This window comes from Lipophrys pholis (genome assembly GCF_963383615.2).
Source record: "Lipophrys pholis genome assembly, chromosome: 4".
NCBI classification, from domain to species: domain Eukaryota; kingdom Metazoa; phylum Chordata; class Actinopteri; order Blenniiformes; family Blenniidae; genus Lipophrys; species Lipophrys pholis.
The window spans coordinates 12,141,734-12,169,159 of record NC_137637.1 but is presented as its reverse complement, the minus strand read 5'-3'; the positions used below and the strand labels follow the sequence as shown (position 1 = coordinate 12,169,159).

Sequence of the window (27,426 nt, the reverse complement as noted above, 5' to 3'; positions counted from 1 at the left end):
TCTAATTAGCCCTGTGTCTCAGACGCCTCATTGACTATGCATATCTCCCCTCTAATTGCAGGCGGGCATCGAGATGATCCATGAACGGTCGCTAAATGTTTGGAAAACAACCCTGGAGCCCTCCACTCCTCCACCTCCTCTATTCTTCCAGCTCCGCTCACTCCTCCCGCCCGCCCTCTTCCCTGTTTCACTGCCTTTGTTTAATCTTTTGTCCTATTTGGACAACCCCCCCACACCCACACCCACACACACACACACCCATACCCACGCACACGCACACACCCTCTGTTGGTCTCCAGCATGAAGCTGCACGTGGTCGACGTGCTTCTGAAAAATGACAGTGCGACTCTCACCTACCGCTGAGCAGCCGCGGCTAATAAGGCAGCCAGAGGAAGAAGCCAATCTGGGCTAATTACAAGCTGAAATTGTATTGTGAAGACTCTAATTAGGAGCTGCTTACGGAGGTGATCTGATGATTAACTGCTGTATCTGACTGACCTCCATCATCAGGGCCAGTATGACCACGGTGAGGATGGACCCGCAGCGTTTTCACTAAAGCACGCATGCGACTCCTCCGCGTGTGGATGGGCGGGGCGGGCCGAGGCGGAGGAGGGATTTAAGTAATAATGGCTACAAGGTAAACTAATTACGACAAGTGCTCCAAAGGTATAGCCCGGCTCCCAGCAGCTGTGGCAGGCAGCTCCGAGCCAAGTGCCAAATCCTCCGTACTGAATCTGCTGTCAAGTGGAAAATTCCAGCCTGACCCCCCCCCCCCCCCCCCCCCCCCACCACCACCACCACCCCACCCCATCCAGCCATTAATTGGCAGGAAAAGCTAATGACACAAATACATATTCCCACAAAATTGTTCTAATTGCTAATTTGCCGAAGGAGGCCAGTTTCCAAATCAAACATGACTTCAGACTGTGAGAAGAAGGGAAACACAGGAGGAGAAGGAGTTTGAGAACGGAATGAAAACATCTCGTCTCCGACTTCACTTGCAACCCATCAAATGAACAGAGCAGTAGGACTACAGAGATGTATTTTTGACAGATTCTTTCTTTGATAATAATACGTTTTAATCCTATTTGGATCTGTCTTGTGCTGGATAAGAAGGAGAGTAGTGTGTGTTGCTTAAATCCATGAAAACTTTCCGATCATCTCTACCTGTGGATAGGAGGAATGAAGTATGTATTTACATAACAGGCAGAAGAGGTACGCCACTGTTGCTTCAGTTAAACAATGTTAACCCTCTTATGACTACAATTACATTCACAACTCCAGGATTTTATTTTTGACTTTATGTCAGTAGAATCGTTATAAAATGTGCAATGAGTGAAAGGTTTGGATAACTTCGACTTTCAGTGTCTTTTGATGGTGAATGATGGTGATTCTCGTCTGTGATTGGACCGTCACGCCGCAGAAGTCCACGCTAATGACTAGTATATGTGCACAGAGCTGTATTTCTCCGCCCTTTGCTAGTTTTGGAAATTTTATAAATATCATAAAAGGTTCAGGAGTTATGGTTATGAGAGGTCCGCATGCCAAATCCTGCTTGCAGGGAAAGGATACAATTATAAGGATTAATAGGCTGTTTGGCAAATATTTCAAGGACACATACTCTGCTGCTCATCCCACAAATGCATGCGCCTTACAAACAGGCTTTCATCTCGAATGAGATTTACTGTTGAGAAGCAGTTTTACAACACTGAAATAATTCACCAAAGTGAAACCGTCTTCCTTTTTGTGCCGGGGTCAAGAGTATTTACAGCAGGAAAGACATCAGTTACAGGTGATGTTTGATCTGAGACCAGGTTTTTTTTTTTCCCTTTCCCAAATTATATGTGTGAAAAACACAGAAGGGAAAAAAGTACTGGTTTTAATTTTCTCTGTCAGCTCCACATATGACCAACCTCCTCGTGAGGCGATTTCATAGCGCAGCTGCTTCACCAGTCACATGTTGAAGAAGCAGTGAAGCCGATCAGGAAAGAGGACTTTTCATTTAAATTAAAAACACAAGCTTATCTGAAAACAGCCATGTAAATATCGATATTTTAAGAAGCGAGCTGACACTAAAACAGATCTGCGTGGCATTGGACTCAGCTCGCTCATCAAAACCCTGTTTTTCTCTTCTTTTTACTACTTTATTTTACTTTTCTGCTGTCTCTGGTTATTAAGTTGCTCTTCACTCTGACAATAATTTGCGACATCTACGTTTTCCCAATCTGCAGCTTTAACAGACCGACTCCTCACAATGTGTATTTATGCTTCGCGGGCTGAACTCGGCCTTTTCTGGCACCGTCTTCCCAAATAATTTGGATTTCTGCAGGGATGCACGGACGTTACAGCCTCAGCAGCAGCAGCAGAAGACGTGTTATTCTAAATGGTGAGCAAAATAAATTACGCCCGGGGTTTTTCCGCATGTTTCTGACACAATGCTATCAATAGAATGGGGCTGCGGTGTTGACTCCTCTTCCTTGTGGATTAGCGGGCTTTGTTTCATGTTTCATCCATATTCCCTGGCCATAAACACAGAGAGGCTTCAACAATAGGCCAGACAGGCTGGTAATAGCCTCGCCTTTGTTTGCTTCACCATTTGGGCTCACTCCAGCTCGGAGACAAAATGAGACTTCAGACTGAAATTAATTAAATGGTAATTGGTGATCTAATTATACTGGCTTTGACTCGGCAAGCTGCTAAAGAAAATAAACAAAAAGTCCCTCCTTAATTATGTATGGCGTAAAAGGTCAGATTTCTGACAAGAATGCTTAGTGACACCGTGTGCAGACACCCACCCACCCACACGCACACACACACACACACACACACACACACACACACACACACACGGATGGCTTATGTGGCGCATTTTGTTTTGATCCCCCCCCCCCCCCCCCCCCCCCCCCTCCGTCCAGCTCAGAGGAAGAAAATGAGTCCTATTCATTTGACGATGTGACGGCACAGTATCAGTTTGTTTGTCTTTAATTAGAACTCAATGTAAACCAGGCGAGTTCATCCGAGCTACGTTGGTGTGACAGTTGGCTACTTATGCATGCCTCTTTTATATGCAACAGCACACAATGGTAAAAAAGCAGAAGTAGCAATTACTGGAACAACCTTCTCCCTTTTCTCCACTGTGGCTTTATTTCCAACACTTTCTCGCTGCATCTTCTCGTGATGCTGCGACGTGGCCGCAGCCTCACAGCGACCTCCAGGCCCCGACCTGTGTCAGTCCTCCGCTCACCCGGCCGGACTCGGATAGATTTATCACGACGGGCAAAAAGCGGCACTGCAGAGTCTATTTATTTGAATAAAAATCCAAGCTCTCCCTCTTGAGAGCTGTGATACAGCCGTTCTCACGGGCCCCCGGGGAGAGAGGATCAGAAGGGTGGAGGACTCAAGATGCTATCAGCCGCCCTCGCCACTTTTCATATACAAATGTCCCCGTGTCAGAGGCCCTGCTTTCGCACTCCAATCTACACAATCGGAGCGTGTGACACGGGCGAAGCTTCAACGCGCGGCTCATTGTCGCTCAACATCTCCCGGCGCTTTATGTTGACCGGCTGAATATCAACTGACTGTAAATAAATGATCTGGGCTGAGGGACGGGGACTCCTGCGTGTGCTCTGTGTGTGATTTTGCATTCACGCCCTGCAGTGAAATGATCTCCGCTCATTTTGCTCCGTGAATGAACTGTCATGCAGACTGAAATATGGCGCAGAGGCCCCCCTCTTAAACGTGACAAAACAGAGCAGGCACTTAAATGCCATATGTTAAGTCTTTGGCCCTATAGGACGGGGGTGAGGCATGAGGCTTCACACAGAGTGATAACTACAATGCTCAAAATGTGTCAAGATAAATCCATCGCATGCTTAAATGTATTTTTCCGTTGCAGGAAATCTTCTCTTTTTGGTTCAGAAATTCAGAAATTTACCATTTTTTTCCTCCCCGTTCAGCCTGTGTTGATGGATTTTTACTAATTACTGTAATTATTTAAGCAGAGCTGAGGGTAATTCCCGGCGACTTTTTAACCCCATAAACGAGGAGTGAAATGACCTCGGGGGAACATCTGTTATCACACAAAATTAATAGGAGAATCTAACTCAGGTGCATCTTACATGTATACAAGTTGGGAATGGCGCTGCTTCACATCATTTCAGCCTCTTTGTAAATTAATGCACTTTTTTTTTTTTTTTTTTTAACCAGGACTCTGTTATTATTCATTGACATCTTCCAGAAAAGTGCAAGTGAATTTGATCTTTGTTATTTCTATTTTTCCGTGCTTTCCCATTTTCCCCCTCTATGTTCAGGCGGGCACCAGTGGCCTCCTCTGAAGCTGAGCCGGGGCCCATTACAGAGCGTGCATCCAGTTCATCACAGGCACCAAATTGAATCTTGGATGTCAGCAGATGTGGTCCAAACTATATTTACTACCGCCCTCCAGAGAACAGCTGTTTTTATTTAGCAGATAAATAAGAAGATGGAGGAAGGGATTAATGAATACATGTGTGCCAATTAAGACAAACAAAAGGCTGTGGGGAGGAGCGGGGTTGGGGGTTGGGGTGGGGGGGGGGGTGCTGCTCACCGGCTGCGGGTTGGCTTTGGGCTCCGTGGACTTGACATGAAGGTGCGTCATCATAGCTTGCAGACGCTCTTTGTCTTTCGCTAGCTGTAATGAGGAAAAGAGAAAACATTAAATTTTTTATCAACGCTCACACAGGGGAGAAAAAAAAATCTATTTAAGTACTTTTATTAATTCTGCACACGGTCTTTGTAGTGAAGGTACCTTTTAGAAAGAGCCCGATGAGCACAAATCGATCTTTTCTCTCACTGGAGCCTCCTAATTATTAGTTTTTTTTAAATGCTTTTGGAAGCTGTCAACAAGTCGGAGCGGACTGCAGTGGAGGTGAGAGCGGGCCGCGGCTCATCGCCAGTAACAAGCCCCGGCGCTGCGTACCTGTCCAAAACTCAGCGCTGTCTAAGCTGCCAGCTTAAATTACGGTGACAGGCTGCATGCAGAGGAAGCCCCGTGTCTGATAAAGCTTCACCCGGTTCCCTCTGGATAACACACCGCTGGAGCGGAAATAACAGGACACTGGCATGGTGCAATGCTCCAGCAACTGAAATCTCATCGTCTGAGGTGAACATACTGTAAACCGCAACTGTTTCAGGCTCATTGCCAGTCAATTTGTCGGTGGATCATGTAGCTGAACACTAAAGGCAGGCCAGGACAGAGGTGGGCAATTTTTGTTTCTTTATTTTTTTTTTCCACAAAAGGCCACAACATATGCAGATGGCCTCACATTTGTTGATCTCCCAAACTTCACATTCTGTATCAATATTTCTTTCCTTTTTAGTGCAACAATTGTTAACAAAGTGAAGCCTGATAAAGATTGAGCCAACCAGTACAAGACACAAAGAAAAGTGCGGCAGCAGCACAACATGAATCAGATCAGAAACTTTGCCTTCGTTCATGATTGAATCTCCTCTATAGGTCAACCGCAGGTTTTTCCAGTTTGAGTGTGGGAGGAAGAACATTACAACCACCCCACCTTCCTCATGTTTTCTGTGTTAAAACACATTATTGTTAAGAGCTGTTGGGCTACAAAGGAAAAACAAAATGTATGTTTCTTGTGCAAGTTATTCTTTAGCAAGTAAGTCTTTATACATAGTCTGTTACTGTCAGAACATTTACACTGCTGTTTTTTGACTAAAGCATGTTTTTTAATTAGTTTCAATCACACGACTTCCAAAAATGTGTTTTAATAAATTTAATTAACAGTTTCAAATGTCCACTAACCATATTTTCTGGACTATATCACACTTTTTCCTTTCAGTTTGGCTAATTAAACAACTTATGTACTGATATCCTGGTACTTACCATCTGTGACCACTAGATGTCTCTGTACAACAACAGAATTCTGCTACAGTAGCAGAATAAAATGCTATTTTTACTATATTTGCCAGTGCAACGTAAATGTAAAGACAAGCCCTCTTAAAACATAAGTTTTCATGCAAAAACACAACTTCTTTGTGCTAATGTGTAGTCTTCTGCAGATTACCAAGAAAACCTTGTGTGGATTAACTCTTATGTGACTGAATGTTCTTTAAGATGGTGTTTAACAATATAATCTTGACAGACTATATTACAATTTTTACTTTTTAAGTATTCTTGTGAAATAAATAGTAGAGAAAAATGCTTATGTTTTTGTTCTGTTCTTTTTGCAATTCTTTTTTTTTAATTTTTATATATATATCAGGTGGGACTTAAAATCTGGAAAATACAGTTTTTCTTCTCATCATGATTTTCAAGATCATGTTAGGAAAAGGCAACTGTTTGCCCCGAAGAGTGTCCCTCTTGAAACTCTCTGGCGCCCCCACTGGTCACTAATCCACAATATGTGACAGTGAAGTTTGTTTAAAAAGGCCTTTAAATGGATAGTTTGGGTTAAATCTAAAATAAATAAATGAAATCGGTCATGTTTAAGATTTAACACACACACACACACACACACACACACACACACACACACACACACACACACACACACACACACACACACACACACACACACACACACACACACACACACACACACACACACACACACACACACACACGGCCTACAGTGAACATTTTTCCAAATGCACACAAGTATATTGTTCATCCTGCTACATAAAAACAACATTAAAGCCCACTCACAAGCAACACGATGGGATTTAAACTACTTGATCACCACATTAACAGTTCTCTGTACGGGGCTACGATCACCTTTGCTGTTTCTTTTTAACTCGCTCGGTACCGAGCGCCTCACGTCCGCCGAGTCATTTCGCCAAGTGTTTTATTGTTGGTGCCAAACAGATAAAAGTCATAAATATCTTTAAAACCCAGTAAAATTCAAAATGTAATTATCTTCTCTACTTAGCCCCCAGGCCCCGTCATATATCTTTTCCTGGCTGTCATGCACACATAACACATTTTTAATGGCTGGTTACCAGCAAATGTACAAAATTATTTCATTCTGCTGCACCACCCACCACCACCCCCCACCCAGCAGTCCTACGCCCACCACCTCTCCACCAGTGACCCTGTGGCTGATATGAAGTCAACAGAGTGCGGGTGCTGGTGGTGGTGGGGGGGTTCACACTGAGGAAGTGTCGGCAGGAGAAGACACATAAATATTTGGGTGCAAACAGAGGCTGGGACAATACCTGCAGCTCCAGCTGTTGTACGACCTGCATTTGCACTCGACACTGGGCCGTGCTCCTGTCATCCAGAGCGTGCTCATTGTTAAGATGCCTGGAAAACAAACAAAAACACACCCGTCAGTTCGGTTTCTGGAGCTCGGAGACGAAGATCTGGTCAAACACTCCTGGTTTTAATGACGCAACCTGGTAAAATGAGCGGAGCACGCCGTATAGAAAGTATGTGGCAACAATTGTGCACCAACTTCTGCAATGATTACACGCACAAAGTCTGCAGAACAAGAAGAAATACTCCTTTTAACGCCCAAGAACGACACTCAATATTTCATGACGGTCATGTCTGCTCCAACTACAGCTCACAGATAAGAGGGATGATTGAAGAATTTCAGGTTGGATTCCTTTGCTAAATTATGCACCACTGCCCTAATGCCATCTCTTCTCACCACAGCCTCTTTTTGCACCCCTCCCCTGCATTTTTTTCTCATGTGTTTTGACTGTTAATTATACCATTAAAATTAGGAGAATTCAAATAAAAGGCTGCACCAAAAATGTAGAGGACAACAGGACAAGGAGATGGGATCTGTCACAAACTTGAATTATGGGTATAATTATGCGTGATTATTTCATACAGGCGAAGATGTTCTCTTTTTCCTGTACGTTTATAACTAATCTAAATAAGTAGCTCGCCGGGTAGCAGACAGCGGTTTTTTCCCCCTCTTTTCTGTGATTTATATAAAATGGTGGAGATAAGGTTCATGAGTGAAGGAAATATGATTGGAGGAATTTTATCAGCTGCCGCATGAATTACTGTTTGAAAATGCTTATGCAGGGGCATTTCATTAATCATTTAATCATAATCCGAGCAGGATGTTTGAACTGATTTCACAAATACCCTTTCATTTCACTACTTCATTATGCTCGCTAATGGATCCAATATATTATATATATCATAAATTATATCACATCTTCGGTGACCATGTAGGTCACTGTCACCAGGCATGTCTCAGTGTGTGTTGGTGTGTGTGCAGAGTGGCGCCGGCAGATGGGAGAGAGGTGTGTAACGTGCATTGGCTTTTCATAACGAGAGCAACAACCTGCCGAGGCGCGGCGGCTGCGGAGCCGGCGGTGATGTTGGACCCCCCCTGATAAATTTGCGGTGGCACTGCTTTATGTTACAGACAACACATTTGTGTGTTAAACAGCACATTTGCACTCAAAATAACAGACAGGTGGAAAGGTGGAGGGAAATTGATAGGTCTCTGCTTGAAATATGAAGGCTCCAGTTCAGCTGCGCTATTTTCAACCTTGAGGTGAATGATTTAAATCTTGATGGGGGAAATGTAGTCTCTCTCTCTCTCTCTCTCTCTCTCTCTCTCTCTCTCTCTCTCTCTCTCTCTCTCTCTCTCTCTCTCTCTCACTCTCTCCATTCTCTCCCTTCTCACTCACTTCAGGTCTCCCTACTATGTGTGGATAAGACATTTCTTTAAATGACCAGCCGTGTACATCTCCAGCACTTGAAGTTAATTATTGTGGAAGAAAAAAGAAAAAAAGAAAAGAAAATTAAAAGGCATATCGAAGAAAGCCTCCACCATTTTTTTTTCTTCCTTCCCTGAAATCAATTTCTCCGGGCTTCTCCATTTGTTACGAGTCCAACAAATGGCCGTTTAATTAAGCAGGGTGGGAAAATGAAACCGGTAAACATTGCAGGACATCTTACTAAATTTCAAAGAAAGAAAATAATAGGTAAAGACGTTTCAAGTCCAATTTAACCGGCACTGGGTGAATTTTCAATGAGGGGCGGCCTACGTGAGCAGCTTTGGAATTCCTCTGTTCATAGGAGACATGCTTCTTTTCATCCTTTGTTACATTCCACTTTATTTCTTCTAATGACATGGAGAGTCACAGTGCATAATTAATAGGAAATGAAATATTCAAATGGCCCTAATGCAGCCTTGAGAGGAGTGTCTGGACACGGGAGCAGGGGATACAGGCGGAGGGGGAGGCGGGTGAGAGGGGGGTTGACATCGAGAGACACTATGAACGTTGGCATGTGTCACTTTCTGGACTTCAAATGAAGCCACTTTTAAAAGCTCTCTGGCAGGATGACAGAGCCTAATGAAAATTGCCACAATAAAACAAGTTAAACAGATATTCAAGCAGGCGGCTTTTTACATATCAGTTAGTTTGCCTAAAAAATTTTTTTCCCCCTCTTCCTTTTCTTCTTTATACCGTTTCTAATTACATAGACTGAAGCCAGAGCTTAGGGCTGTCTCTGAGGAAGGTTTATCTGCACCACTGCTGGCTGGAATTTAAATTAAATGCACACATCTGTACAGCGGTATTTACATTTAAAATGTCCTGGAAATATATGCATTCATTTTCAATCTTTTAAAATAAAATCTACATTTTAAAAAACAGAAATGTGTCTTTTTGTTTTTTATTTTCCGAGTCTCTAAGGGTCAACTTCAAACGGGATAAAATAGAATTGTGAGGGACAGAATAGAATAGAATAGAATAGGAAAGGACAGAATATGAACATTTAAAATATAATATAATGAAAGAACAAAATAGAAAAAGATTGAATAGAATAGAGAGATAAAGATAAAACAGGATAAAAATAGAACAGAGGATACTACAGTAGGACTGGGGAGAATAGAAAAAATAGGAAAGGAGAGAATAAAATAGAGAATAGAGCAGAAAAAGAGATAACGAAATGAAAGGGATAGAAAATGACAGAAAAGAAGAAAATAGAAGATGAACATCTAAAACAGACAGAACAGAATAAACTAGTAACAAATTGAATACGATAGAGTGGAATATAATAATTATAGATAGAACAGAGTAGACGAGGAAAGAAAAGCATAGAATAGAAAATGACATGAAAATGGAAGATAGGATACAATAAAATAAAATAATTCCCCCCGCAATTAAGAGTAATTTCAATTCTGTTCTATTCTATTCTATTGTAAAGGTCGAACAGAAGCAGTATAATAGCAGTGAGCTGGTCAGTGTGGACTGAGGTGGTTTGAGGGGCTGCAGGCAGCACACAGACGGAGCAGCACTAGAGGGCACTGCAGGGTTTCACTGGCTCTGACCTCTTGACTGGACACTGAGGAGAACCGGGTCCTGACCCTCGTTACAGAAAGAAAAAAGAAAAGAAAAAAGCAGGCCCCACCCTCCAGCGCACAGGGCCTGAAAACAGGAACAGGGATCCAGGGCCTTTTTTCTTCTTTTTGGTATTTATCGAGATAGTGCGTGGAGGTATGTAATGTTTTCTTTAAAAGATAAAATAAATACACAGGCAGTTTAAAACAACATTTCAGACCTGTGTTAGTTGTTACTATTGGCATGCGGCGCTGCAATCTGGTTGACGTTAGCGTCCTCCTCACCTTTCCCTCCGTCTGCTGCTCAGTACACCGTGTTCTGCTGACTCGCCTGTGCTCTCCACCTTCAGGAGACTGCTCTTCCACAATGCTCGATGTATTCTTTTGTTTTTATTTTTGATTCTTCTCAGAGGCCCGCGGTGTCGGCTTGCCGGGGTTTTTCATGTGGAAGTGCTTAAGGGTTTGAGAGTTAACACCTTGGTGAGCTGCTCGCACTCTCGCCTGCTGTTAAACAAAGGCGGCTTTGTGGAGACTCTCCCCGAATGTTTTCTTAACATGTTCCAAGCAGTTGGAGCAGGCAACTAAAGTAAACAAGATGTTGCCATGATAAAAACACTTGTAAAAACAGAGCGGAGTGCACTTAGAGACTTTTTAAGGCCCAGCTCGAGCAGGCGCGCTGAATTTAATTCTCCTCTGTTCTATAAACAAAGGGTGAGGCAATGTCAGAATACAATAAATAGTGATAGATTTGAGCGGGCACTCCCAAAAAATGAAATGTGGGTGAGAGTGTGCATAAGACGTCTTAATAAGTCAACGTTACAGAAGGCTTATTCCTTCAAATCTGAAATGTAAATCTACTGCACATGCAAACTGATTTTCACAAACTTTGTGCGTCCCGTGCTCGGCTGCGCTGCGTCTGCGGGGAACTCGTGTGTTCGCTGAGTGCTGGTTTTAGGATAATGGAATTGTGTCATATCTTGTTTAAAGTGCGACTAATCCGGGGTGACAGTGAGCCATTGATCTGCTGCCACAACACAGATGTTTTCATCCCCTCCGTAACCATGGCGCTATTATGTGCTGGATTACCGAGAGCGAGTTGCACACAGAGTTGATTAGTGAACCAGGGGGTCTGATTGCGACCGGGGAGAGAAAAACAAAGGTCTGAGTCAAACAGGTTAGACTGGGCGTCAAGCAGGTGATATGTCAAGACCTCATGACATGAATCTTTTAGGTTTTTTTAGTTTTTTTTTTAGTTATATTTGTATGCGATCTGTGCCTAACAATTGTCAAACAAGAATACTGTCATACGATGTTTGAGATTTCTTTTACTCATTCTGCAAAACAGTGTGAAGTACCTGAAGAATCATCCTGCTCTAAAGGGCGGGTCTAAACTCTGCAGCCAATAGAAATGCATATGCAGCTTGAAGAGGCGTCTCCACTGGCTACTTAGGCCCCATTTACGCGTGAAAACGGAAAACGTTCATTATATTTTGGGTGTTTTTGAAAACAGCTCCCAAGGTGATACTTGGGAGGAGGGAAAGCGACTTTTATAAATTGCTCCGTTTCCGTGGGAATGGGGAAAAATGCTATTTTCTGCAACGCTGTTACTGTACAAGCGCACCACGGCTGTAGTAAATACATCTTCACATGCACGAATATATGGGCAATAAGAACAACGGCGGCCTCAAGAGTGTCATGAATCCCAGTCCATATTTTCCTGGGACTTGGTAGTTTTATAGTTGAGAGTCACCGTAATATCGATACAACCGTGTACTCGCCATTGTTAATGTTCATATTGTATTGTTCTCTTCACAATGTGTATGTGGTTCTATTACAAAAACAACCAACACCCACTCGTGGCCCAACTACACTACACCATTTTCAGCGTTTCTGCCATTTCCGTGTAAACGTGAATCTTTTCTGAAACATCCCCAGGTGAACACAGTCTGAAACTGCCAATCGAAACCAAAACCTCCCCTTTAATTTGAGGCACTTTTGGTTGGTGATTATATGTTAAATACAAGTTCACGAGCTTATCTACAGTCAGAAGCCAGAAGAAGACAGGTGACGGTTGCACCTGTTAAACTTGTAGTCTTGCATTGCAACCAGACTTGTTTGTCTTCAATACACTTACAGTACAGACAGTTCTACAAAAATTTAATAAAGGAAAGTCATGTCACCTCTTATTGTTTTCTTTGTACTGTGATTCCTTCTCAAGATTTACAAGGAGGAAGGCATGCTGGGAAAGCCTAAAACACCCCCTTGCCTCCAATAAAATAACACTGCAAAGTAAAGAGTGGGTCACAGCAGTGAAGCATGAAGACAGAAGAGAGAGAACAAATAAAGTGCTGGAAGGAGGGTAGGAAAAGCCAAGCGAGGCGGTTCAAGACACATCCAGCAATCCCCCCATGTCCAGTGACAAGGGCAAACATGCCGAGCGCCCCGAGTGTGAGCTGCCACAGATAAACATCCCGCCGTTGTTTGTTTGGGAAAAATGGCCCCCGTCACCATGAGAACAGCACTTATCACAGGAATTAGAGGCCCATGCCGCTCCCAGAAGGAGACCTCGGCACAGTACCCTTGTCGGGAGAGCGGACCAGCCCAGACTCAGGAATAACAACCGGCTGCACCTGCAGAGCCCTTGAGTCGCCGGGGATCACGAGACGTGTAATCGACCTGACGAGAGGACAAACAAACTGTGATAGAAACGCTCTTCCAGCCCCCTGTCCAGGTTTTTACTTACTTGAGGAACGAGTGGAAATCGTCGAACACGGCCTCGCACCCGGGCCACTTGCAGACGCCGTGGCCGTAGAGTGGGTGGCTGTGATGGGTGGGCTCTTCTAGCGTGCATCTGGAGGAGGAAATTCAGAGAGAGCGTTATCAGCAAAAAACAGATCCAAAAGTTTCCCCCGCAACACAACGAGAGGTCAAAGATGACGCCTGCCCTCGCGCCTCCCTGTGTGTACTGTATCCTGTTTCCACATGAGAAGCGCTGACCTCTACTTGATCTGTGAACCTTGAGCTTCGCGGGGATCGGAATACCTGTGTGATCGTGGCCTCAAAAAAGGGGATTCTTGTTGTGACTAGATCAATACGTAATTATTTAGTACCACTGAACCATGTTGGAAGCAGCTTTGATGGAGACTGCTGGAGGGTGAGTGGGTGAAGGAAGGGGGGCTTTTCCTGTGCTGCCTGCTGCATCATGTCTGGGAGCCCACCTGGAGGAGTGAGTGCACCACAATGTGAAACACCCCTGCTTTCACACCGTGCGGAAACTGTAAACATCCTCCTCCCTCCTGCCCAGTATCAATTCATCTACTGACCGATCTATGTCACCAGGGGAGGGGGAGGCCTGTCAGGCACGCATCTATGGGGAGCGTATGGCTTCGCACAATCAGTCTAAATAACAGGAACATTGCCGGAAAAACAAACTTTACAACATCTTCCATATGGCGGGAGACGTGGAAGCACAGCTAACCACAATCGGAGCTGAGAGCAAGGCCTGTGTGGAGGCAGCGTCTGCTAAGAGAGCAAGACAGGCTGCCATATGGACACAGGCACTATACAAGACACACAACTTTCAGCTACAAGAGCCTGGGGGACTGGCCTATATCGCTACCACCTGTGCTTCTGGTGGCTCGCGAGCAACAATGCTGCTGCTTCTCCTCCTGCAGCGTCGAGTCCGGCTCTCTAAGGCAGATAAGGAGATTCATCGTTGTGTCGCCACCTGGGATTAACATCGGCACCCACAATTTCATTGATATACATGGATTCAATGAGAGATCATGCTTAATTCTGCAACTTCTGGGCATATCTTAAGGGATGAAAAATCACAAAGCAAAGAAAAATAAACACAGGAAATCCCCTTTTTTTTGCATTTCTCATCCAATCTTCCATCTGTTGTGATTTCAAAAATGAATTAGTGTAAAAGAAAACCAATCTAACCGCAGAGTGCCAATTTTGCAGGATTAAACAAACTGATGTTCAGATTAAAATCTCATTTGTATCAATGTTAGCAAAGCTGTACCTCAAGTAGGAAATTTTAAAGGTCGTCACAGGTTTCCTTGTGTTATAATTACTTGCTTAAGAGTTCACATTGTTCATAACATGTGATAATTGCATTGCAATTAGGAAGCAGTCAAGCATTCATGAATGTGGTTAGCAGCTTTCCCCCCTCCCTTTCTCAAAAGTCAGATTTTTTTTTATTCAATTATGAATTATGCATTCACATTAAGACCTCTGTTTTGATACAGCTAATAAATAGACGGCGGAAGACCCATTATAATGAGTTTTTAACAAGGAAATGTGTGGACTGGCAAAGGTAACGCTTGGGTTTTAATTTAAAGAGATCCTTTTTTTTTCATTTCTTTGCGAGGAGGCTTGTTGGTTAATTCTGTATTAATAAGATATTGAAATGTGGAGAGCGCTGGGAATCGGTGGGCACAAAGCGCTACGAGGGGCTGCTGGCAGAAGAGCCCTTTTAAACGGTGGATGGCTAAACAGTTAGTAAATGACAGAATTTACACCAAATGAGCTACATTAGTGTAATAGGAGAAGAGTGCAGGATTCATGGGGTTTTCTCCCATTTGAGAACCATGTTCAGGGGGACAAAAAAAAAAAAAGAAGAAAAAAATAAATAAAGCGATGAGCAGCTCCCTGCGTTGTTGTGTTAAATCTGACTTGCACCCACGACAGGTCTGTCAGGATGTTATTATTGTCAGGCAGCCCAGAGGGGGAACAACACTCTAATGATCTTGTACCAGCGATGAGGAAAAGCGTGTCATCAGCTTCCCTTTCGAGCACAGGCAACATTAAAGTGCCTATAGACCTGGACAGGCAGAGTGCGAACGTTCCAGGTGTTGCTCTGTGTTTATGTGTAGACAGACAGGAGCGGCTGCACGGCGGGATGATGTCGACAGCTGCGAGCCAGTTGTTTTCTACCTCACTTATTTTGATGAGACGCTCTGGGCCATAAACAAGTGGAGATCTACGGCATTCAGGGGGCTGATGGACTCAATCTATCAATGGATCGAGGAAGAGGGCGGGGGCTGGGGTGGGGTTGGGGGAGGTTGAAGATTAATGTCCGCCCATGCCAGGTTAGAGTCTGGCCTCAGTCACACAACCCTGCCTCCATACATGTCCTCCCACTTCCACACCCGCTACCATCCACTCAAAGCTTCCCGGTGCCACTGCACACACGTTACCCTAAATGATTTAATTATCTTTTTTTGTGTGTGTGTCTACGTGTGTGTGTGTGTAAGACGAATGAAAGGCAGGAAAGAAATGGGAGTGCAGTGCCAAATCTGATTATTTATCTCCTTAACAGATTGCAGTGTTACAGTCCCTGAGCTGTGGTTACTGATGGTTGTTGGGAAGTAAAGTGGGCCAGGCGCTTTGCGAGGATGCTTCCCCCTCTTTCCCCTCCCTCACGCAAAGCTGATGCAGCACTGTATTGGGAATTTGTGTCAGATACAGATCAGGCACATTTGATTTAAATAAGCAGATCATTGAATAAGGATGACCCGGCTCACAGGGGTGTATATATATCGCTATCTGTGTGTGTCGCGGCTCGTGGGCTGGGAAACAAGATTGAGTGACTGAGTGCTCCGGTCGTACTAGGAGACGCTGCTCAGACAAACACAAACCCCAGCTTGGCCTCGGCGGACGGATCCTTGAGAAAACTTAAAAAGCAGGCGCGTGTGGCTTGTCTTCAGCGTGTCAAGCCGGCAGTGATTGAATTTCTCCTCCTTCCTTAAGACGGAAGTGCGAGGCCGGTGAGTGATTCCTGTGGATGCACTTAAGGTTTTAGTTGCAGGCGTCGCTGTGCCTGGGCAGATTTTTATATGACACATGAAACTAACTACATGGTACTTAGGGCCTGCTGTAAACCAATCTGAAGCCGGCCGGGGAAAACAGGCCCATCAGCAGAGAGGCTTGTTTCTGTTGCATGACAAAAGGACTCGCCAAACCGCATCAATTAAAAGTTCATTAAGTTCAGCGCTGGGAGGATGAGTGGATGCTCTCTATTTACGCCCGGGCCGGCCCAGCCCATTATCTTCAACCTGATTATTCAAATCCCTGGATTATAACACAGACGTTTTTCTCAGAGCCTTGCTTAGAATAATCATACTTAATAATATTTTCCCCCCTTCCCATGGAGTCTGATTAGAATTGAGTCTGCATCATCAAAAGAGGGGAAATAATGCTCTTGATAGTTGTGTGATTTAAGAGTCCCAAAATTAACAGAAGGAGGGATTATTGGTGGTGTGGATCTAAATTAGCATCATTCAGCTTTTAATGGGGACTGTTTTGTATCAGCTCTTAGTAAATGGTGGAAGTGTGGTGAGGTGATCCACTTCCTGGAACAGATGGAGCTGGATGAGAATCACCTGCTTTGGTTTTTCTGACAGATCTAAGATACGGCGAGGAATATTCAAGGCTGAGACTGCCTTCTTCACTTAAGCTCGTGTTAAACTGCTGCTGACATCTTCTTTAATCTCTGACAGTCAGCGCGCAGGCGAAGGAGGGCTGCCAGCTCTCGCGCTATGTCTTCTCCGATGTTTCATGGAGCCCCTCAGCTGGGGCTGCTTCATGCCCCCCCCCCCCCGCTCCTTTTTCTCCCCTCTCGCTGCCACCGGTGCTCACCTTGTTTGCTCGCTTGCGACAACGTGTGATGGAGTGAGCGAGTCAATACCCTCCCCCTGCGATTTGTCAGTTAACTACACAAAAAGCCAGACATTCAGCCAGACACTGCATGAAGGGACTGGAAGCCGATTCTGAGAAATACTGATGTCTAATTTTAGGGAAAAAATGTTTCATCCACTGACAGTGCAGCGTGATAACTTTAAAACACAGTGAAGGGGATGAGCCCGCACAAGTACGGAGTCACAAATCTATTAAAACTGCTACTTGAAAAGGAATAGCCGCCACCCATTGGTATCTCTCCATCACTGTATCACATCCTCTCAGTGTCATTCACATCCTCCACCTCCCCACCAGCAGCTCGTCTTCACCTCGAAAAGGCCCGCCGGTTTACTGTGCTAAACATGTATTCATCTGCACTGCTTTCATAATGACGCGTAGGTTTTGATCACTGAAACACAAGTCAGATGTTATGCAGTGAGCTCACGGTGCCTGGAGGCTCCTCACTAGCAGTTCAAAGATCAGGCTTCGGTGCAAGAAAACAAGCAAACGTGTAAGATGCCAAATTAATTCCTTCCTTAAAGACACACACACACACACACACACACACACACACACACACACACACACACACACACACACACACACACACACACACACACACACACACACACACACACACACACACACACACACACACACACACACACACACACACACACACACACACACACACACACACACACACAGCTCAGAGAGCATACGCCTTTCACCAATGATTCATGCTGCTTATGAAAATATGATATACCCAGTGTTTGCTTTTTCACATAATAGCTTGTTGGTCTTGTTATGTGTGTGTGTTTTTTTGTTTTTTGTTCTTTTCCCAAAACTGACAGGTTGACATAACATGTCAACAAGTTCACAGGGTACAAGGAAGTATTTATTTTTCTGTGGCACTTATCTGCATATTTCTTATTAAGGAAATGCAACCAGATTCACAGCTGCGCCTCTCAACATGCAACTGCATTAGGGCATGTGTTGGAACTCTTATTGATAGTGTGAAGATAATGCAGATTCAGATGCAAAGGCCTGGATTCTTTCCAGGTGTTCACATGAAATCCCCCAGGTGTATGTTAGACACTTAGAAAAATGATTTCATGAATACATATAATAGTCTAAAAATTTATAGTAATCCCTGCATGTCCGTGGGAGAAAAACATCATTCAAACAAATGGCACATAGGAATTCTGTTTTCTTTACAACAGGAAGATAATGAAGACTGAGTCATGTCATCAAATAGCAGCCGACAGTCAGAGTCCTGGCTGGATTAAAGGTGTAAGACATTTTTAAGATGCTTTCACTTATCTTTTAAGAGATGCATGCAAATAAATATCCAGCAGGCGGAGGAACTCACGCTTCTCTCTTGTGACTCATGTACTGCCCGTTGGTGGAGGCGTGCTGGTTGAGGAGGGGGTTCTTTGGCAGTGCCGGGGAGGACAGGTCGAGGCCTCGGTGGCCATTGTTGTTGCTGTGGTTGTTGTGCTCATCCTTCACATGAGCGTTCGTCACCTCCTTCCACAGTTGTTGCAGCTCTGCTGGAATCATGCCTGAGACAAACAAATTGGATAATTAAATCAATTAACAGCTAATCCAACTCTCTTCTTCATCGCCTAATTAAATCAAAGCGTCTGTAAACAAAGCCGAGTATTAATTAGAAAATATTCCACTACAGGGTAATGCACCGAGAGCTCCCCTTTCTCCTCCCCACCACCTCCTCCCCCTCCTCTTCTCTTCCCTCCCATTTTTTCCCTGTGATCCGAAGCGTGTTTGTATACACAAATCCCTGGCATTCACGCAAATTTCATGCCCAGAGTAAATAATTAACATCCAGACAAGGCATGAAATCCGAATAATCACCATCATTTTCTCCCGACAACAAGAGATGTGCAGAACACACGCAAATACACACACATAAAAAGTTTACAATAGCAACACTAGAAAACATCCCACCCCATGTCTCCTTGAGAAACAGGACCCTGGGGTAATATTCTCAAAAGCGCATTAATGTGCAAAATACTTAAAGCTCTGCACCGCCTCCAATTGACACAGAAGACTTAAACCTCATTTAACAAGTCAAGCACACTGCAGCTCACATAGCCCTTTGAAAAAATAAAATAAAATCCCTTGAAGACAGAAGACATTTTTTTTCTATGTGTGCTGGAAACACATTTCTGTGTGTGAGTGTGTGTGTGTGTGTGTGTGTGTGTGTGTGTGTGTGTGTGTGTGTTTTCTGCCTGTGAGTGACGGAAATCCCGACACTCAGGGCCAGACTCTGGATGAAGAAGGATAATGCCGTGTTTGTGCACCCTGCTTCCCATGTCTCGGAGCACACAGCCTTTGTTGGCACACAATACATTTATATAAATATATATGTGTCCGTCTACAGTGTGTCTGCTTTCACTTGACACAAATGAGGATGAAGCTGATATGTAGAATAAGATTAAACCTGGCGGGGCTGGAGTCTGTGGCGACTCGTGCTTTCCGTCAACACGTGGGGCGAGCCTCGTTTTACGGGCGCTGAAAGATGTAATGGCTGAATATATGTGCATTTGTACAGTGGATTCAACTCTGCGATTAAATAAGTCTCCCGTGTTTTAGGCAAGGCGAAAGAAGCTCTCGCGTTTGTGGCGAGTTTAACCACAGAGCAAATGGGCAAGACCACTCGTTTAACATTACAATTAATTAAATCCATTCTCAAAATGAGCGGCGGAGAATGAAAGATGATTTGCACATGCTTATCTACTGAAGAAGGGGAAGGGGGGGGGGTATTCTGCGGATCCCCTCCCCTCCTCTCTGTTTCTCATCACCAGCTCTATAGATACCAGAAGTGCTCCCTTTCAAGCGCCAGATTGTAACACATTGTGTGCAAAATGCTTAGTCTTAATTTATTCCTGTTGTGGAAAATAACTGTGAGGTGAAGATCTCAATACGATCAGCAAAAAATATTTTTAATTTGATAAGCTACTAAAGATTTTAATTATGCTGGTAATGGAGAACATTGGCCTAATGAGGCGGAGGACTCCGGAGAGACGCGGGTGCTAAGAACTGTGAAATGAGTCTGATAGGATTGCTGTAAATTCACACTAGATCGTTTGCATATCAAAGAGCAGGAAATGATTGCAGGACAAATCAATAACCTTTCCACGTTCCAAGGAGCGTCTTTCCTCATTCGAATATTTCTGCACGCCCGCTCTATTCTGTCCGTCTGTATTCTCCCTTATTCTCCTCAATGCCTTGATGTGCCCTAATCGAAGTGCACGTCCGTGACAGGCTAAACATGCCTAACTCTGTGCTCGGTGTTGGAGCATGCTAATCCGCTGCTTGTTGGTTTCCAGTTGCATTATCAAAGGGTCCATTGTTGTTTGGGTGGCACGTGGAGACTTTGCTGTAAAAGTTTTATTTCTTCTTTGTGTGATGGGAGGTTTTGAGAAGGGGAAGGTCACTGATGATGCGAGTGTCCTGCGCTCCGACAGCGGGAACAATCATTTTCCCCCCACTTGGTGCCCGGTGACAGTGGGCGATGTATTTTTAGCCGATGTGCTTGACAGGGCAGCCCGCGCCGGCTCAATTACCCAGCAGTCCCGGTGACCCCAGCACCACTGTTTACTCGGATGAAACCGCGGCGGATGGACCGCTCTGATGAGGGAGCTAACGGAGTGGGACCGACCTGTCTCCTTCTGGATCTCCTCTGTAGTTTTTATTGCTCGCCTCGCCCCGCTCTAACCCTAACCTCTTCAAAGCCAACAACAGCTATGGCTCATGATTCCACATAAGTGACAATAAAATGTCATTACACAAATGTCTCGCTGGGTATTACATTTTCTGAGTTCTTGAATTCCACCCTCCATCTGATTACTGGGCGACTTGTAATGACATTGATCTGTAAATCCTCTTTCCTGGAGTCCCCAGGTTTGTCCATCCTTTAAATGCCGGATTGGTTTATCTTCCGCCTTTCCATTTTTCAACACAACTATTCCACTCATTACGGGCGGGAAATACGGACAAGCACTTTAAAAAATGTATGTTGTTGGGGACACTTGATTGATCACCGGCCTCCCAACTCAATTTTGCCTCGGCAGGTAGCTCTGGCACCGAGACAGGCCGAGCTCTTCAACCTTTTCCTGTCCTTGTCCCTCTGTACCCAGGTGACCATGTTCAAGCAAGCAGAAAGTTGATTTAAGGTTCATAATGACATCAGTTGCAGGCCATCATCCCCCCCAAATAAAAAATGGCCCCCGGTGCTCTGGGCTCTTTAAACCGCGCTGTTACTTCTCGCACAGCGGTGCCGGTGCCATGGGGGAGGGCAGGAGGGGTGGACAGTGACATCGCTATTAGTTTATTGTTCTGTCAGACGGGGACCTTTCCTGCACTCCTGTTTATGTTGCCGTAATCACTGGCCTGCTGATATGCACCCCTTAGGCCTGAAATATGTCCTGTCCTAATGCTGCAGGAACTATTACCAGTCGCCCACCGCTGGACATATCAATCACTGACAGGTCAGCCGCGTTACCCGCCGCTGTCCCTGATGTGCTGCTGTTCTGTGAGCACTTCATGGCTCGCCACATTCTTTGCTTTCATATTACTCACAAATTTGTCTTGTCGCCGTCCCACTGGCCTCCCTCGGACAGCTTAAATGATGTTCCATGGCTAGAGGATCTCACTCTGTGAGGGCTCCTTTTTCTTTCTTTTACGGGTATGTGCACAAACAACGGCCACCTCACATACAAAACCACGCAACACACACACACACACACACACACACACACACACACACACACACACACACACACACACACACACACACACACACACACACACACACACACACACACACACACACACACACACACACACACACGCACGCACACGCACACACGCACCTGAGCAACCCCTGACTCGCATATCAGGTCAAGAGGACAGGCTTTTTGTGAGGACGGGGGGGAGTCTGGATCAAATTTATATTTATGAGAGTTATATCCTCCCCAAACACATTGTTGTAATTTATAACAGATACCGTCTGGCCGCTTCCAAGACTTTGAACATTAATGTCAGAAGAATTTACGACAAGAGAAACAAATTATGCTCCAGATAATGTGAGCAATTGTTTTTCACTCAAAACTGCTATCTACAAGTTTATACTTAATTAGCACTATCATTTTTTTCAAAAGCTGATTCAAATGCATTCTTTCAGTCCGTCGCGTGGAAGAACAATGACTGTAATCCGTCTCAGGCCAACAAGGTAACTGTGTAACCAGAAGACTGATGTAAAAGCTGTAAACTGTGAAAGAGCTCACCTCTGTTTCTTTAATTACTCTGTTACAGTCACCTATTATCTGCTAAGCTTTTTGTTGCTCCTATAATTTGAGGGAGAAGTGGATTGCGTGTGATAAAACTGGCCTCCTAAAATAATTATATTGATATCTGAACAGAATAAAAAGCACCAGTTAAAAAGTCACAATAATTTACTGTCCACCGTCTCTTCAAAGTTTCAATGTATAATCAGCGGGAGGGGGCCAAACACAGCAGATCAACTCATCACTTCCGACGCAGCGCTAACTGCCAGCTGAATATTGCAGATTAGATCTGAGTACCAGGGGCCTTGCCCACTGATGCATGAAAGGGTTTAGTGATGTGGAAAACAGAAAGGTCATCAATAACTTCAAACAGTCAAGCAGAAAATGTGTAGAATAGGAAGACAAACCGGGGGCCCTGAAGCGCTCACTTAAGTGTTGTAACAGCTGTCGGAGACACACGGTTAACCACAGGTAGACTGCCAGAGAAAACTAACCAGGTTTGACTGGTTAGAATATACTGAAACAACACACTTATTGTACGGCGGGTAGATTCAGTTCCTCTTGTTTATGCAAAATAATACCCTGGAGACACGGTCCTTTCACTTCTCAACATACTTTACTTTGTTACTTTTAAATATTGGAACACATATCAACATGTTGTCTTATAGCGGTTTGTTGTTCAGAGGGGGGGCACATGAAAGAAAAAGATCACTGAAGTTCTAATTCTTCTTGACATGAGTGATGATGTTTCAGCTCACTCAGTCAACTGCTTGTATTTCTTTGTTGTGTCTGATAATTGTGATTGTGAATAGTAACCTTTCAACACAATGAAACCAGTAAAGATTTAACTGCAACTCCTGAAGAACTAAAGCTGCTCCCTTCAAAATATCTGTACAATGCCCCGGTTTGTATTATATTGATGTAGTATTATAAATATTAATGACTGTATAGCAGGACTGTCAAACACATTTTAGTTCAGGGGCTATATTCAGCCCAATTTCATCTCGATTTGGCCGGACCTGAAAAAGATTGCCATAGTGATCTATAAATATAAACTTTAAACAACAAGAGCTTTTTTTTCTTTGCTGTGGCACGGGATGGAAATGTTGATATTTTCACAAAACCAAACATTACTACAATCTCAACATAAAGACAATTTTATTGAAACCTTATGGTGCAAAATGCAGTGAAATGTTCAAATGATCGTCTTCTATAGCCGTTTTTATTCTGAACTCAGCTTGACAGCATGGCTTTGAGGCTAGCTTGATAGCAACGAGGTAGCTAGCTTTCATGGCGCTATCACTGATATCTCGGGATGGGTCTCAGTGTTATGTTGTGTCAGCTACTCTTAAGGAATGTGTTAAAACTAAATCTATGTTTTCTTTGAAGTGTTTCATAATAATTTTCTTGGTTTGGATTGGATCCGCTTATGTACCGGTTTGAGCTCACGGGCTTTATGTTGACACCTGTGCTGCTTAATTCTTTGAGAGAATTGTTAATCTATGTCTTAATCCATGTTAAATGTTTGTTTAAAAAGTATTAAAATAATTCCACATTCGATTTCCCCTCTCCCTGTGAAACAGCTTAAAGTATCTGATGACTGAGGGGCGTGACGTCTCTCCAGCCAACATAAATGCAGCTTCATTGAGCGTCTCCAACAGCAGAGATGTCTACTGGCATTCAGCACAATTAGCTATTGAAAACAACAATCAAATGCAGTACATTTAAGTGTGTTCCCAGGAAATTACGTAAATAACAAAGTTAAATATCCCTCCAACATAGGCCTTTAACTGAAAACACTTTACAGCTTTAAATGGTATCAAAACCAGTTGGAGGAAGTAAGCTCAGTAAACTGGCTCGCTCTTAAGACCTCTGAGGTATGTGATGATGACAACGGGTAAACAGGATGTTCAAAAGTACAGTACCTTGCCATATAACTTGTATACTGCTTTACTCAAAGGGCGTGTGAGTGTTTGCCAGACATCTGACACACAGAGCGATCCGGTGAAGCACAGCGGTGCCCCACGCCTGTGCCCAAGGCAATCGTCTGCGAGCGGATGAGTGATTCCATACCCAGTCCAAACAATAACACCACTGTACAAACTCTGTTTGTGTTTGCCTATTACCTAAGCACCCCTACACACATACGCACAAACCCTCCCTGTTTTTATCTTGTTATTTCAAAACTGTTTGTCTTAGCTGGGAATGAATAGTCAATGTCATGTTTCTAAAACCCTGATGACAGCGTCTTTGTCACAAGGCGCGACCGCTCCTTAACAAAACACCCGAAAATAAATAAAGAAATAAACTTCTTGGCTAAACAACAAGTATTGACTCCCTATCGAGTAAGAGCCGGTTTCACAACGGCGAGTTCAAGGGGAGTTTACGAACAATAGATCCAGTGTTAGCCCAGGCTGAAGGAGACTGCCACCGGGGTGCCAATCACAGGATGGGGGGGGGTGAAGGGCAGCGCGTGCATCTTCGTTTGAGTGTCACTTTTACAGTGCGGGACGACACACCACATTTAAATTGCTCTCAAGCTACAAGATGCAAATTAGTCATGTTGTGGTGAGAGAAGATTTACAGTGACCTCTCAAAAAAAATTTGCTTTCTATAAATGCCAATAATATAATCAGAGTGCAGCGGATCAATAAAAGATCAATTACAAAAAATCATTGTCATATATCATGTGGAAATCGTCGAATTTGGGGTAATAATCAGTAAATCTGAGACTCATCAATCAGAAATATAGATTTTTGTGATGATTTGCAGTAAGGCTGCAAAACATCTTGCAAAGTTCTCATTGTGACATCAACAACGCACAAAATAGACAGCCCAGTACTGACAGATAAATTATGTTTCCATTGTACATTCGTGCTCTGCAAATAAAAAAATGACAGGAGAGTGTGATTTATCTCAATTGTTTGGCCAAAATTCTGCGATTAAGGTGGTATAAATTAGGGGCAGGAGAAAAAGCACTGTTATTTGAATCGCAAAGAAATGAACATTGACTTGTATGATGCTGTTATTCTCAGCAAATCACATTTCCCTGGCAATTCTCAACAACATGATCACATGTTTACTTAATATCATGCAGCCTTTATTCTACAAAATGTGTTCAATCAGGGGTGTCAAACACACTTTAGTTCAGGGGCCACATGCAGCCCAATTTTATCTTGAGAGGGCTGGACCAGTAGTATAGTGACATAATAGAGTATATGTGATAAGTATATGTGATAAAATTGTCTATATTGTTGCAAAAACCAAATAATGACTACCACAAATGACTACAATCTCCATATTTTAATATGTTTTTTACAGTTGCCAATTTTAATGAAACCTTCTGGTGCAAAATACAGTGAAATCTCAAAGAAACCCTATCCTATAGCTGTTGCATTATGCATGATTTTTCAAACTCACCCTGGCTTTGAGGCTAGTTTGCCAACTTTCATGGCAGTGTCAGTGATATCTCAGCTTGGGCCTCAGTGTTGTGTCTGCCACACTTAAGAAATTTGTCGAAAAATAAGTCACAGGCTTCTGTTTGGCACAGCTGTATTAGTAGGCGCTGTTGTCTATGTCACAAACTAAAAATCTTACAATAGCACTTATCAGGGAATTTTCCAGTTTGATTTTATCTGGATCAGCCTGTGGACAGATAAATCATGACAACTCTGACCTGGTCTGTGTCATCTCAAGTCCCAGAAAAACTGCCCGTGCAAAGAAAACTTCAGCGCAGGCAAACATGTATGGGCGGGTGGTGCGGGCTGGAGCACCACTGGGCTGCTCGGCTGTGACGGGAGGACGTGAGGTACTGACCCTGAGTGAGGGAGTGCAGCGGCAGGCCGGTCTGTCCGGGCTGGATGGTGAGCAGCCCCTGTCTCTGAAGGTTGAGCAGGTGCTGCTGCTGGACCTGCTGGACCTGCAGGAGCTGCTGCTGGAAGGCCAACTGCTGCGCCGACACCTGCTGCTGATGACACACACGGAGAGAAAGACAAACCATCAACACACACACACACGCACACACACACACACACACACACACACACACACACACACACACACACACACACACACACACACACACACACACACACACACACACACACACACACACACACACACACACACACACACACACACACACACACACAGTAGATGTTAGCAGCGGCGCAGCAAACGTGTAAATTGGAATTTCAGGTTTGTACACATTACTGTCCAAATCCATTTGAGTGGTGGGTCACAGAGTTCACAGATACGCCACAGAACAATATATTCATTCATGAAAAACAAGGTTAATGGATTTATAAAACACAACAGAAACAGAGCAAGTTTCATAAATTGTGTCCTCAGTGGAGGTGTTTTGTGTGTGCGTCTGAGCCCACTTAAGACAGGTGCACTATACATCTCTCGCTCTCTTAATTAACGAGGAGTCGCACCGCAAGTGACAAACAATGAAACAACATAGTTAATCATTCATAATAAGAGCCACAGGAATTTAATTACAGCCATTCATAATTCAGCAAACAACGTGTGACTAAATCAAAGTGCTTAATAACCACCCGAGCAACTCTCGCAACTCTCCCAGGCATGCCGCTGAGCTCAGGGATACAAGCCTCTCCCCCCGCCTTCCTCAACCGGTGCGACGAACTGTGTTCGATCATGTAGCTCTGGACCAACAGAGAGCGATCTCTGCTCTGTGCAGCAAAGGAATTTTACCCAGAAATGTGCAATCTCTAAAAGAGACTGTGTTTATCCCTCTCTCCAGAGCAAAGAGGTCTGGAGCCACAAAACACCTTTGAAACCTTTAGATATAGTTTTACTCTTGAAGTACATGGTGAGTTCATTAATATTGTATGACTGAAGTTTTAGTTTTTCTGACATGGATTATTCGCTGTTAATTCCTCTTCACATAAACAGATATACAGCTAAGCCAGCATCGATTCCAGTAAAAGTCATTGAAATGCATGCCGACGTTGATTTTGTTTGTAATGTTGAGATTGAGAGAAAATTTTAACAAAATTATATTTATTTCTTACACTACCTTTTCCACTCCTACGTCACTTTTTTTTTTTTTTTGACATTATTACGTATTAATGTACTGTATAAATGTGTATCTTATA

General features: G+C 43.8%; 1 protein-coding gene across 3 annotated transcripts in view; it reads right to left on the bottom strand.

Annotated features, from left to right (window-relative positions):
• The window catches only part of foxp1b (forkhead box P1b), a gene marked incomplete at its 3' end in the record, with an annotated part of 204,831 nt that overhangs the window by 3,609 nt on the left and 173,796 nt on the right, over window positions 1-27,426 (bottom strand). For 2 of the 3 annotated variants that reach the window (XM_080460795.1, XM_080460797.1), the window contains exons 9-13: window positions 26,123-26,273; window positions 18,367-18,559; window positions 13,054-13,161; window positions 7,213-7,300; window positions 4,586-4,669 (exon numbers count right to left, since the gene is read on the bottom strand). In XM_080460795.1, the coding sequence (XP_080316921.1) occupies window positions 4,586-4,669; window positions 7,213-7,300; window positions 13,054-13,161; window positions 18,367-18,559; window positions 26,123-26,273 (624 nt within the window). The remainder of the gene's footprint in view (window positions 1-4,585; window positions 4,670-7,212; window positions 7,301-13,053; window positions 13,162-18,366; window positions 18,560-26,122; window positions 26,274-27,426) is intronic. The other variant, XM_080460796.1, reaches the window with a different exon arrangement.